General features: G+C 38.8%; 1 protein-coding gene across 1 annotated transcript; it reads right to left on the bottom strand.

Annotated features, from left to right (window-relative positions):
* Positions 1-1,174: 1,174 nt before the first annotated feature.
* On the bottom strand, positions 1,175-6,957 carry LOC127212894 (anti-sigma-I factor RsgI). Its single transcript, XM_051173086.1, has 3 exons — positions 6,854-6,957; positions 4,532-4,558; positions 1,175-1,542 (listed from the first exon to the last, which is right to left on the bottom strand). Exons 1-3 carry the CDS (start codon positions 6,930-6,932, stop codon positions 1,175-1,177), a joined length of 474 nt encoding a protein of 157 aa, XP_051029043.1. The 5' UTR covers positions 6,933-6,957.
* Between the last annotated feature and the right edge of the window lie 7,801 nt (positions 6,958-14,758).

Genomic DNA, 14,758 nt, shown 5'->3' with positions numbered 1-14,758 from the left:
GTGTGTGTGTGTGTGTGTGTGTGTGTGTGTGATGTTTCTTCTATGTTTATTCATGAAAAGCATCTGGAAAGTGAATTTCCTCCTGTAATTTTTTCTAAGCTGCTATAACCAAGTTCCTCAAGCTGGAGGGAAGTAGAGAATGCTCCAACCACACAAATGTGTTGCATGATTTCTGTTACAGCGCTGGATGCTAAAATTGCAAAATGTAAATAGAGCTCATTTTTTCTGAAAGCCTTAGGAAGATTCTTCTGTGGGTTTTCCCCCTTACTTCTGGTAGTCCTGGGTACTCTCTTAAAACCAAGATACACACAAATGTGGCAAAACGACATTGGGCATTGAAATATTGTCAGAGAAGCTCACAATGTAAGTTTCCATTTAAACTAAGAAAAAGTTTGTGTATTGATAATTTGGTCACTGATTACAAGAATGTTGCCCTTTCCTTTTAAGCACATGTTAAGCCATCAACAAATTACTAACATCTAAGTGTCTGTGAAACTCCAGAGCACAAATCAGGTATTCTCTAGGGAGAATCATTATTCTAGAAGGAAAACAGCAGCCAAAGAATCCATGCTGGTGATTTTATTGATGCTTTGAATTTGAGGGAAGGGAGGGCCAAGTAGTTTACTCTTCTGAAAGTTGTCCATCGTTCTCTGAAACAAAGAGAAAGACTTTAGAAGTCCAACAGTCCTAAACATATCTCATTAAAATACTTTATACTGCTGGACATGGTGACCTGTGCTTGTTACCCTAGCGCCCAGGAGGCTAAAGTGTGAAGACCATGAATGTGAGGCCAGCTTGGATTCCATAGTGAATTCCAGACCAGCCTGGGCTACAAAGTGAAGCCCCTATCTCACAATGAGAGAGAGAGAGAGAGAAAGGGAGGAGAGAGCAGGAAAAGGAAGTAACCAAGAGAGGGGGAAGAGAAGGAAGAAGAGAGAAAGGGAGAGATGATGGGAGAGAGAGAAAAAGAACTTGGAGACACATTAAACTAATCTGATGAGAGAAGTTCTGACAGGGCAGAAAGGGCACGTCCTGCTGCTAGAAGGGAGAGGGCCTTTCTGGGTGTAGATGTGAGGCAGGGAGAGCCATGGCAAGAACTTATCTGCGAAAAAATGTCAAAACGACGAGAAGAATTGGGGAATACAAAGAGAAATGAATACGTGAGAGCGTGTAATTAGTCCCCAGGGAACCGTAGGAGGCCATCTTTAGCTGGTTCCCCTTTGCACTGGACACCAGGACTGCTGTAGTACTGACCCCTCTGGTTTCTCTTGCCACCTTTCCCACGTTGTGTTTTCTGGCCACCTTTTGCATTCTGGCCTTTCTCGCCTTTCTGGCCACCGCGGCCACGGCCTCCTTGGCCACCTCTTCCTTGCTGATTTCCACTCTGGCGATCCTGACCTCTCAAGCTTTCACCATCAGAGCCTCGGTTACCACCTCTGCCTTTCCCTTTGTTGCGCTTCTCGTTCCCTTTGATGAAGTTCTCAGCCATCTTGCCGTGCTCACTTATTTGTTCTTTAATGTGGTCCTTTATTTCCTTTAGCCCTGCATAGAAATGACTAACTTTTTTGGGATAGAGAACACATATCCAGAAAAAAGATCAAAAATAGAGAAAGGATCACCATGAACTTAACAAGATAATCGCAGAATCTATCATTGACTTGATTTAGTGAGAAATTGTTTGACTGGGGTAGATGGTATTAGGTAATGAGCAGGTCCAGTACCTAGAAGAAAAGGGTCAGAGCGATCTTGCCTACTCGTGTATAATTACTTAATCAGGAACATTCTGCTTCTCTGTCCCAATTTATACCCCTGCCATTATTATATAGTGCCATCTATTCAGAACTTGAACTTGGTATATTACACATGAAATCACCCACATTCCATCATATTTCTGAGTGCCTGGGAGAAATCATGATATAAAGCAGTTGTTACACGTGTCTGTTGCTTAAAGGATGGGTAGAAAATCAATGTGCTATTCATAATACATTTCATGCTCTGATGCTAACTCACACTTTCAGCTCCTCATATTACTTCAACTATATGGCTTTCTAATCTCCTAGGACTAGTGAATATATGTATAGCTATAACGCAAGCATAGATGTAGCTGTGGTTCTGCCATCGCTTGTATGAGGTCTTTTTTTCCTCCTGTACTGTGAGAACTATAATTTTCTGTGCCCACTTTCCTGACAGTGATCCTCATTGTGCCCAAGCATCCCCATCTATTAGATTCTAGGTTCCACAAGGAGAGCAACCATGCCCCATTTAGCCATTGCACCCTCAGAGGTGGCAAAAGGGGTATGCCATGGTGATTGTAGATGTGGTTTGTTAGTGAATTAGATTAGATACTATAACTTATCAAAATGTTTATTTCGGGAAATGATAAATAGCTATGCAATCATAAGGGCATCCAAGGCAAGGAAAGAAAGGCAGAGGAAAACAATAACCTCACATTGAATATCACAAAGGAGGCTCCATAGCAAACACTGTTTTTCGTCCTCTTTTTCCTCGTCTTTCTCATTTTGTTGATATTATTATTGTTATTTTGCCCTTTTTCAGTTGTTTGAACCTTTTACAATGTGGAACTAAAAACTAAATAGAAAAATGGAGAGATAATAAATTTAAAGGTTAAGCATAACCTTTTTGCCCTAAAAAGTTAGACAAATTTTATACTAAATGAGCTAGTTGTTTTGTGGGTTTCCCCAGCATGGTCTTGACCCCTTTGCTCATCACTCCTCCCTCTCTATAACTGGGTTCTAGGAAGTCAGCTCACAGACCCCAGACTGAGAGCTGGGGAACCAGCATAAGACTGAACCAGGCCCCCTGAATGTGGGTGTCAGTCGGAGGGCTTGGGCAGTCTATGGGGCCTCTGGCAGTATTTATCCCTAGTGCATGAGTGGAATTTGGGAGCCCATTCCCTAGAGAGGGATACTCTCTCAGCCTAGATACACAGGGGAGGGCTAGGTCTATGTCTTGCCCCAAATAATGTGGCAGTCTTTGATGATTCCCCCATGGGAGGCCTTACCCTTCCTGAGGAGTGGATGTGGGTGGGATGGGGGTATGGTAGGGGGAATTAGAAAATGGGAGGGGGTGGGAACTGGGATTGATATGTAAAATAAGATTGTTTTTAATTTAAGTAAAAATAGGTAAATAAATAAAGTATAATTATGACAAAAAATTATAATACCAGGAATCCAGAAGTTGCTAGACATAATTCAAAATAATTTTCATTAACTTAATTGAAGCTGAACTATCTCACCTGATCCATGGGAGTCTTCATGGGATTCTGTGAAGGAAGAACAGGACACAAACGCACGCACACACACACACACACACACACACACACACACACACACACAATGAAATTTAAAATGTAATTGCGAGTAGAGAGATTATTAACAAGTCAGGAAGCATTCTTAAGACAAATGGCTATATGACATCTTGTTTGATGTCATGGGATTGAGGCTAGAGACTCAAATGATAGGCAAGTGCTCCACTACTGACCCAAATTTCCTTTACCTTTCAAATTAAAATTGCTGAATTGTCTTGGCTAGACTTGAATTCACTGTGTAGCCCATTTAGACATTAGACCTATAAACCATCCTCTTCAGTCTCTTCAGTAAGGAATAAAAGCCTGTGCGATCAGGTCCAGCTCTAAGAACTCTTTTTTAAAGAACAAATTTGTTCATTAATTCATTTTATCTGATTCTACCATTTCTTTATTGGGACATTTACTGATTGAATAGCCATAATTTTTAAGTAAATTACCTAATATAGTCGCTGTTCAAACGAGTTATATGTTGTGCTATCTGGTGTTATGTCAACTTGATACAAGTTGGAGTCCTCTGAGAGGAAAGAACCACAATTGAAAATATGCCTCCATAAGATCCAGCTATAGGCAGGCAAGCCTGCAGAGTATTTTCCTAATTGTGATTAATGGGGGAGGAGCCATGCTATTATGAGTAAATACACCATTGGACATGCTATAAGAAAGCAGGCTGAGCAAGCCTTAAGGAGCAAGCCAGTAAACCATGGTCCTCTTTGGCCTCCTCATTGCCTCATGTTCCTAAGTTCTTGCCCTGCTAGAATTCCTGCCCTAACTTCCCTCTGTGATGAACTGTTACCTGGAAACAAATCCTTTCCTCTCAATACTTTGACTTGGTCAAAGTATTTTATCACAGCAGTAGAAACTAGGACATATATCAATGGTGTCAAAACTCTTGTAAATGGAAGAGATTTGTGTTCTTCACTGGTAGTCATGGTCTACAAGACTACTTAGAGAAAACCCTTTGCAAATAAATGGTGTGTATGTTCTGCTGATATTCAGACACGATCTCACTGACACAAGAGACATGATGTGAAATGCTGGCTTATGTTTAACATTGTAACTGAGGACTACTAAAACATTGGGGAGTTTCTACTCTCTTTGAGACTTCCTAAAACAGTTCTAGAACTTCTAAATGACAAAAATGTAAGCAAACATCAAAGTATGACATATTCTAAGAGAAAATGAAGTGTAGTCTTAGAGACTTACGTTGCTCTTGAAGAGAATCTTCATCATCTAGAATGTTAAAAGAAAAATATAATAAATTTTAGATTTGAGTTAATGAATTCCAACTGTGCACTTTTATAAGTCAAGAAAATATAGATATAAAAAGAATATGCCTAAGACATTGCTAGGGAAAGATAGATAGATAGATAGATAGATAGATAGATAGATAGATAGATAGATAGGTAGGTAGGTAGGTAGATAGATAATACATAAAACACATGTATATGTGGTTTCAATGCAATAAGCCATCATTCCCAAAGGAGAACCCTAGTCCCCATCAGGGACTGAACAAGGAGTAAAGAGGAAATCATGCAACCAAATGAATTCCTCCCTTCACAGTGCACCACATGCTTAATGATGTGATTTCCTGAACAGATACAACATGAGAATCAAACCATCTATGGCCAAGTGACTCATTCTACATTAGCAAGACTTTACTACCCACGACAAACTTTTCAAACAAGGATTGCTTATTTCAGGAAATCATCCAAAACCCTTTTTATCAAACACAAGTCTGTCCAACTCTCTGAAGCCATAATTGTTTATTATCCATTACTTCTCTCATAGATCCTCCATCATATCATAAATTACATATATTTACCCAATATTAACAAAGACTTCATTCATCCAAGCAGACCTCAGAGCTTTACTTTTTTTTAATATTCCAAATTTGCCTCTTGCTTTTACCTAGGAATTAATGAAAAGTGACACTTCCTTTCATCACATTAACAGGAAACTCATTTTTGTTCACCAACAGATTGTTGTGATGGTATCATGAGGTAGCCAAATTTTGCTAAAGCTTCTAATATATATTTTCACTCTGAGTTCCTCAGATTTCGGTAAACAAATGTTCTAATTGGAGCTCTGCCACAGACTGACTCAGTTTGGGGTCTCCTCCATGGGAGAATGAGGGCTCCAGTGATCAGGTTGGTAAGGATTCCACAAGTGACAGACACAATACAAAGAGATGCGGTTTGAATCTGCTGCAAGTTTACTTCAGTGAGAGCATCAGATATATACACATGATTTAGGAACTAAGATTTGACCCCATGCCAGGTTATATATAGTTGCATCTGATGAGTGGTTACTTGTTGACAACTTGTCTTGAAACTAAAAGAACAGAGCAGGAAGTACCCTCTGAGTACCATCTGGCCTCCAGACAGTGTTAATAGTCTCAGACCTGAGGTCGATTTTATTCTTAGAATTCTGCTGAGTTGACTTCTATGTAAAAATGCAGATGTTTGCAAAGCTTAATATATGTTTATCGCGAGTCAGACCAATTTGGCTGTTTTTGAAGCCCTCTCTATCCAACTTTTGGGGGAGGTGAGCATATATATTTTTGCAATTGTCTTGTTAAAACTAATTGGGTTCCTTTTGTCAATAAGCACCAAAGAGGCCTTGCTCTAGCTAATCTCTCCATAATGTTATGTGTGTAATACACTTTCTCTCCATCTATATTTACCCATCTATTTCCCTGATCATCATATACTCCTCTATACAGCATAGGAGGGGTTGTAGTCCTGAATTTTTGTGGAGTTTCCCTGTTTACTGGAGGCACCCACCATCATCCTCTGAGTAGGTAATGCCTTCTACCACAAATCATAGTAGTAGGAATCCCTTGACTGTTCTTCCTTGCTCCTGGTGAACTCCCTGGGTCTTTTCCCTATTAGTCTCTGAACTTTTATCCTTTCACTATCCACTCTCCACCAAGACTTGGCAAGGACCGGTTGTATTAATTAAAGCCATAGAAGTCAAGAAAGAGAAGGTACAGAACCCAAATCCACAGAACTTGATCAGTGCACTGCAACAAAGTGTAGGGGCAGGATGCCAGGAACCTCCGGGAGACTAAGTTCCACGGAACTTGTCTCTGGTCCAAAAACATGGTTTTCACCATGTCACACAGGCTCCACCGGAGATGGTGTGGCAGAGCCCTATACTTTACTGGACTGCAATGCTTTGAAAGGGAAGCAAGTGAATTTGGGAGCAGCAGGACCCAAATAATGAAACTTTCATTAAACATGAAGATTTAATAAAATTCTCAAGATTTATAAATGTTTAGGTGTTTGTCGGAAAGAAAACAAAATATCCAGGTAAATTACATCTTCACGATATTCACACAGAGAGAGTGTGTGTAAAATCTATGTATGTTCAAATAGTAAACGTTATAAAGATCCTGTCTTAGAATATACAGCCAGATTTTCAGACCTGTATCTTTGCCATCTGTGAAAATGGTACAGAAATTAATGTAAGAAGCAGCCCAACTGTACTCTTTTCCATGAATTTCAGCCCTGTTTTACCTCTTACCTTCATTGGCCCTCTGAGCTGAGGTCAGGGCCAGCAGGGCCATAGAGAGCAGAACCAGAAGCAACCTGGAGGCAGCCATGGTGTCTCTTTCCCTTGAAGCTGGGGGAACTTCAGCACAGCCTTTATAAGACCAAAGGAAACAATGGCACCTTGAAGACCTTGGGTTGGGCACTTCCCACCCATATCTAATTTGTTACCTGAGCCTCGGCCAGACTGTCTGGATTAGATTAAGGAGCCGGTAGTGTTCTTCAAAGGAAACCAATAATTTCTTCAGGCTCTTTGAAACAATGGCTTATTCTGCTCATTTACTAATTCTAAGTGTTACTAATTGTCTTCCATGTTTAATATTACACCTAGAACTGTGCTTCTCTGTTTTATTACAGGATCCACCACTGCTCTGACTTTCAACCATGGCAGTGACTTCAAGATAATTTCCTATAGAATGATCCAAGAAAATCATAAGGAAAACAGATTCTAAAAGCAAAACAAAAACATAACTACAAGAAGAAACATATGTCAGGAAAACCTAGGATAAGTTATCTTCCTTGGCTTGGAAAAAATGATGAATATTTGCCAATAAAAAGAGCAAACCCAATGTGTAAAGATTTCAAAGACAATATTTACTCAGATTTGAGATCATGAATTTGATGTATTATCAAATCTTAACACAAAATAATCAGAATACTGACTGGATTGGAAAACAATTTCTTGTAAGAGTCATTGAGTAAACTAAAGGCATTCAGTTTGGAAAGAGTAGGTTACAATTAAGTACACCTGTCATCCTTAGTGATACAGAACAAAGAACAATCTTGTTTGAGTCCTTCTGAAAGGTGCAACTATCAATTAACAAAAGGAGGACATTTTGTTGGCTCTACAAAAATAATTCCATAGAATTATTGAAATATATTACCCAATTTTAATTCATTTTTTAAATGTTTTAATATTTTTAACATCTTGGAAGAGTATAAATAAATGTATTAAAATTAATGATACTTCAAATAATGAATTTGAGTTCTCCATTAAAATGATGTATGGAACAGTTTCATGTATAGACCCACCTGATAGGTATCTTTATTGTTTATCATGCCATTATGCCCTTCTTCCCTCTAAAGAAAATGTGCTCTCTCTTTGGCACTTTCTCCTAAGAAAGATGATATGTCCTCTCTATGATATCTATAATATGTACCCTTAAATATACAGTTTTAAACTTGCTTCCGTTTTAGAATACATCACATTTTTTCTTTCATTTAACTTCCACCGTGGATTTTTCCTTCTGTTCTTCTTTCTTTCATGCTTATATTCCATATAAAGCATTCAATAGATGATAAAACAATAAAGAGACTGATCTATAAGGGATAAATGTCACAGAGATGAGTGGGTAGACAGATGATAGGTATAACTAGATAATAGATAGAGACAGATGATAGATAGACAGATATCATAGATAAGCAGATAAGTGGATTATAATACATTATAATACATAATATGTATATATATAATACATAATAATACACTTAACATGCAACAAGATTTGTTCTGTTTATTATATGCAGGTACTAATTCATTTGGCCTTTATATATTTAACTTTAAAGTTTTAAAGTATTTAATTTATTTATTATGTTTATATAAAATTCACTCTTACATATAAAAGAACTTGGTTTACATTTGCATTTACTCTTCAGAATTTGTTCTTGAGAGTTGTAAAAAGTCTCTGGGAATTAAAGGCCTCTCAGACCTGGTTGTTGTGAGCTGCCTAATATGAAAACTAAACTCATGTCTTTTGGAAAAGCAGCAAGCACTCTTAAATTTTGAGCCATCTCTTCCTGATAGCAAAACTAATTCCTGTACCAGCCCTATACAGTAGGACAACTTGTTGATAAACAATAATGATTGGTTAAGATGATGGTGGTTAGAAATGTAGCAAAATGCATGCATTTCATTGATTCATTGCTGTTCCAATGCTGACCTTGTTGATGGGAGTCATTTCAATCAGTTCAGCTATCGCTTCTACAGTAATCATTCAGCAGTTGGCTGACTGTCGAGTGTAATGTAAAACTTCATACCAGCTGCTTTAGTGACTGTGTGAGAGAATAAGATTGGTAGCCATGGACTTCTTATTCCATGGAACAGAAACTACACTACTACACTAGCCTTTCTGAGTTAGACAGGCAAGAGGCAGATTCATGAGTTTTATGGAAAAAGTCTAATAGTCCCTCATTAGTCAATGATCAGCCCTGATTTCAGAATTCTGGAATTATGGCTTCAAAGTGGTTGCTGCATAGAGATCAGTTAGCACTGATGGACAAGAGTACTACCATTATCTTACTTCTATATGAAAATATTCTTTCCAGTGAAGGCAATCTGGCTGCAATATTTGTCACCCCATTGATTGCTAGGTTTGATTCCGCTAATCTGGCTGGCTAAGCCTGTGTCTCCTTCCTTGATCACCACTGCATGTGTGTCTCTCCCAAAGCTGTGTGCTTGGCCAAAAAGGACAGAGGATGACCTTCCTTTCATGAATAGAGGAGGACAAGTCTTTAGTCAAGGGTATTCAGTAGCTGTGTTTCCCTGCTGGAGCCTCCCAACAAGCTCTCAAGAATAGTGAGAAAATTCTGAAAGTGCTACTTCAGAGTGGACTTCCCTTCACCTTGGTTTCTTGTGTGTGTGCACATGTGAGCGTGTGTTCACATGTGAACATGAGTGTACATGTGAGTATGTGTGTGCAAAGTGTGAGTGTGCACATATGTATGCATGTGTGTGCAAGTGCACATGTGTTTTGTGCACATATGAGTGTGTACATATGCTTGAATATATGTGTGTACATGTGCTTGCACATATGTGTCTGTGCACATGTGAGTGTGTGCACATAAATGTGTCTGTGTGTGCATGTTTGGAGGTATTGGGTGGGTGTCTTCTTCAATTACCCTCTACCTTATATTCTGAAGATTTATGCTTTGATTTCAAGTGTGTGTATATACACATGAGAGGCAATAGGGGGAGAATGTAGTTGCATACAGAAGTCAGAAGCATTTGATTCCCTCAAGCTGGACTTACAGGTGGTTATGAACAATGCAACATGGGTGCTAGGAACTGGAACTTTACTGGGGTCCTCTGCAAGAGCAGTACATGTTCTTAATCATTGAGCTATCTCCAACTCTTCACTTAATCACTGAGCTATCTCTCCAACTCTTCATCTTATTTTCTGAGATAGGATCTCTTACCAAACTTGCTAGTTTCAATAGACTATCTGATCAGGGAGTGACATTGATCCCTAAAAAAGAAAAAAAGAAAGAAAAAATTATTTCCATCTGTCCACTCATACACCTATTTCTCTGTTTGTCTGTCCAGCTAGCTTCTCTCATTCTTTCATTATCTTGTTATGAGTGTATTTATTTCATGGAAAATTATATATTGAACTTTTTATTGTCCTATATTGTTTAAATTTTTATAATGATGATGCCTTACATTTTAAAACTGCCAATAAAAATGAAGGCACACTCTGACTTGACACACTCAATAGACCATGCTACAATTTTCCCAGCATCAATTTCTTCCTTCATCCTTTGCTTCTTCCAGCTTAGATCTTGGCCTTTAGCAGTGACCTTGAGCCTGAAGCTTTCTCCAGTCAACAACTGGCACACTCCTTTCCATTATCCAATAATTCATAAGTCTCAAACTTTAATTCCATTTTCCATTATGAGGATATGTCCTTCACTATAATTCCTTAATTACAGACCTTCCTTCCAAGTATTATGCTTTTACCCAGAATTGTTTTGAATGACTGGAAGTTATAGCCTCATTTCAGTCCTCATGCCTAACATTGAGAATGATGATATTTTGTGATTAACTCTTCATAGCCTGCCTGGTTTATACACACCAAGTATTGTGTTTTTATAGTTACTCAATTATTTTCCTAACTTGAAAAACTTACAAAGCAGGTATCATTATCACACTAATGTTTTAAGTAAGTAAATTGAGATGTAGATCATATTTGCCTGAGTTTGGGAGATGAGATTTTATTGGGTCCATTTATTATTTATTTTATTTTTATTTTATGCATATTGATTTTGTCTGCATGTGTGTCTATACACCACATTCATGCAGTGCCATTGGAGGCCAAACCTTCCCACTGGATCTTCAGTGCTGTTGGAGCCCTGGAACTGAAGTTTTACAGATGGTCGCCATATGGGTTCTGGGAACTGAATCTGGGTCCTCTGCAAAAGCAACAGATGTTCATAATTTCCGAGCCATCTCTCCAACTTCTTTTATGGTCCTTTTAACTTTAGCAAAATTTGTGAGCTTACCCCCTAATTATGCCATGTACCATTGTCTGTTTATCCTTATTTTTTATGTTTCTTCTTAATGTCTATTATAATCTTGATTTGTTTGTGAGTTTCTCACATGGACTAATGATTTTTGGTCATTGTTCCTGGAGCACAGAACATATAGAAATGGGATATTTTCCCTTGTATTTCGTATCTACTTGTGAATCTTCAATTGTTTCTAGTTTTTGAACTTAACAAAAATACCAATTTTCTGATGCTCAAGGCAAGCAACACTGTAACCATCTGAACTTTAGATTATAAAATCAAATGGCAGTTCATAAGCATATAGCTAAAGGGAAGTGCAGGGCCCATGGAAGGCAGCAAGAAGCAAGAAGCAAAATACATTTGGATGTCAAATCAAGTGTTTGTGTCAGGTCAACAACCCCTCAGAGTTATAAAAAAAAAGAATTAAATACATACTATTCCCAAATTTTATTTCTTAAAGTTTCACTCTTCTATGTTTGTTTATCTGACATGAAATTTTTATTAATAATTAAATTGGCTATGAGTATATTACATTCACTATGAAACATGTATTGAACGACTGAATACATTAATGAAAAAAATGTTCTTACATAAGATGGCTACAAAAAATAAGATGAAACAAGTTTAGATTAATGTCCACACCAAGTTTGGAAAGTGAGAAATTGAAAGATGTATTCCATACAAATAGCGACCCAAAGAGACAAGTGACGTGCTAAGTCATGAAACAAGTCTTAACAAATCTGAGAAGACTGATTTCTGTGCATCTATGAAGTAGAAGGAAAATGCAAACGTTTACAAATACATAGACGTCTAATAACAAGGCGGATCAGAGAAGGAACTTAGAGGTCATCTTGATTCAGGAAACGCATTCAAAGAAAAGAGCTTCATGATAAACACTTAAGAAAATGCTCTGGGGGGGGATGGGAGGGGAGGGTGGTTAGAGTGCATGTGAGAGGGCAGAGAGGGTAAAAGGGAGGGAAGGAGGGAGGGAGGGAGAGGGAACTGGGATCGACATGTAAAATAATAAATTAAATTTAAAAAAAAAATGCTTTGACTCCAAAATTTAAGTTGAAGGACAAGTTACTGGGGAAAAGGATTTCTATTTTTGTTTCCACAGAAAATGAAAAGATGTGGGTTCCTTCCAGACTAATGTGGTTTGATCAAGCCAGACCACCTGAAATAGAGTACAAGGTGATCCTACATTCAAAACAGCTGGACAAAGCAGCCCTACAGACTACAGCCAGGATTTCTGAATCTTCTTCGAATCCCCCATGACAGCGCCCCTTACCAGCAGGAAGTAGTTTGGAAAGAACGACGCCCAAATTCCCAAATATTGTGTATAAATGTTTGTTTTCATTTAATTGGACTTTGTTATATAAAATAAAATAATAAAAGAAAAAGAAGAAAAAGAAAATGCTCTGGGGTACCCACCAGGGAAGACAACTTAGGCAGTTTTGGGCTGGGTTGTCTGCATGGTTAATGCTAACATGAGCCATTGGTACTCCTAGGATAATGGATAAGCAGTAAGTCACTGATCAAGTGGTGATGATATGAGCTGCACCTCCTACCCAGTCCTCTCCTGTTGCCACTGGCAGTTCTCAGCAGAAGGCACATTGACAGGGGCTGAAGGGGAAAAATAACTCTCTCCCCACCTCTGGAACTGGGTTTGATTTCAGGGACTAATACATGCTAAGCAAGTGCTCTACTACAGAGATATTCTCGGCATTTACTTTCTTCCTTCCTTCCTTCTTTACTTCCTTTCCTCCTCCTCCTCTCCTCCTTCTCCTCCTCTTCCTTCTTATCACATGTGTGTGCAGGTATTTTTTCAGGCCTGAAGTTATGTGTCAAGTGTCTTTTCTTGATCACTTTCCAGTTTATTTACCGTGGCAGTCTCTTGCTCAACCCACAGCTCAACAATTCTGTCTGGTTTTGTTAGCCATTCTGCCTTGGAGATCCCAGCTCTGTCTCCTGAGTGCTGGAAATACAGGTGGCTTCTGCACTGTTCTATGTGGGTTCTGAGGATCTGAATTCCAGTCCTCATGCTTTCACAGCAAGGATTTTATCCACTGAGCCTCCCCCAGACCTAGTCACTTATTTATTTATTCTTATTTTGACCCAGAGTTTTTCTAAGTTACCCAAACTGGCCTCGAACTCATGCTGCAACATAGGATGTCCTGGAATTTATGATCTTCCTTTCTCAGCCTGTTAGGTAAATGTCACCAGGATTCACTATTTTGGGATGTTTTGGAACAGGGTCTCACTATGTCATACAGGTTGAGCTAAAATTCACAAGCCTCTGGCTTCAGCCTTTCAGGGCTGGGAGTACAGGTGTATGCTACTACACCTGGTTGGTGAAGCTCCTCTGTTATGCCTTCACGGTAGGACTAGATATGTAGGTCATTTTGTTCTTGATTTTCCTTTTCTTAGAGCACACTTGTTATCCATCGTTTTGTATATAGTTTTGTATCAAGCCTAAATCTTTTCTTTAGACTAAAAGGGGAATTGTAGTGAGATACTCACTTTGTCTGCTTCTATAGCACTGACCACACCCATTGGGGGTGGAGCCAGGGGTGAATGTGACCTGTGGAACAAGGTCTGAGGAGGAGCCCGGCTTAACTCCTCACTATCTGCAGATCACATCACAACTGCTCTAGACAATGGGACCTGATCTGCACTCACAGCCACCTAGTAGTCAACTTGGTGCATGGTGGCATGGGGGTAGTGATGGTCAGGGTGTGTGTGACAATGTAGGAAATGACAAGGTATGTACGGGCATTGTTTGCAATTGATGTTTAATCTCACATCCAAGTACTTTCTGCTACAGTCCTTTGTACATGAGTTCAGGCAGGTTTGACATCTTGATAATGGTCCAGATTCGGTCAGGGCTACAAAAGCTTGTGACAATGATGAATTTCTTCAGGTCCATCACACTGGCTATCAGGCAGGGCAAGTGCATCTCATAGCTGGATAGTCAGAAAGAGGCTCTTCCCACAGCTTGGTGAGAAACAGCTTGTGTTGGTTGTGTGCCCCAGACTGCTCTTACCCAGGGCCTTTGTTACCGAGTTATAACTCCAATCCTGTTTATATGCTTCTAAAAAAATAAATTAAAAAAATGTTTCCTGCTCTCCTATCTGTTGACAAGACTTCAAAATTATCTCCCATGATTTTTATTTCTGTGGCATTAATTGGAAATTTTTGTTTCCCTTTTCTTGTCTGGCTTTCTTTAGTCTTGTCAAAATTTGTCAACTTATTTGGAAAAACAACTGTTAATTTCATTGTATTTTGTACTGTGTTTATATTTTCTCATTTTCAGTTTTAGGACCTTTTTTTGATTCTTATTTTTGTCTTTTATTATTTAGGATTTGTTTTCTGTTTTACCTAGATATTTGAAGTGTACAGACGTTAAGCTCTTTCTGTAACAAGCCCCCAGACCTTAACAAACCAACTCCATAGTGGAAATGCCATCTCTGCCATAAAACTCAGCATGTAGACAGCACCACCTGCCAAAATGAAAACAAAGACCTAATTCCTGAAAGTCCTGGGCTCTGGGAAAGTCTCTAAATCTACTAACCTGGCTTTTTGGCTTCTGTGTCTG

The sequence above is a fragment of the Phodopus roborovskii genome, unplaced genomic scaffold (assembly GCF_943737965.1).
Source record: "Phodopus roborovskii unplaced genomic scaffold, PHOROB, whole genome shotgun sequence".
Classification (NCBI taxonomy): domain Eukaryota; kingdom Metazoa; phylum Chordata; class Mammalia; order Rodentia; family Cricetidae; genus Phodopus; species Phodopus roborovskii.
Note: the sequence above shows the minus strand (reverse complement) of the source record. Positions and strands in the feature narration are given on the sequence as shown.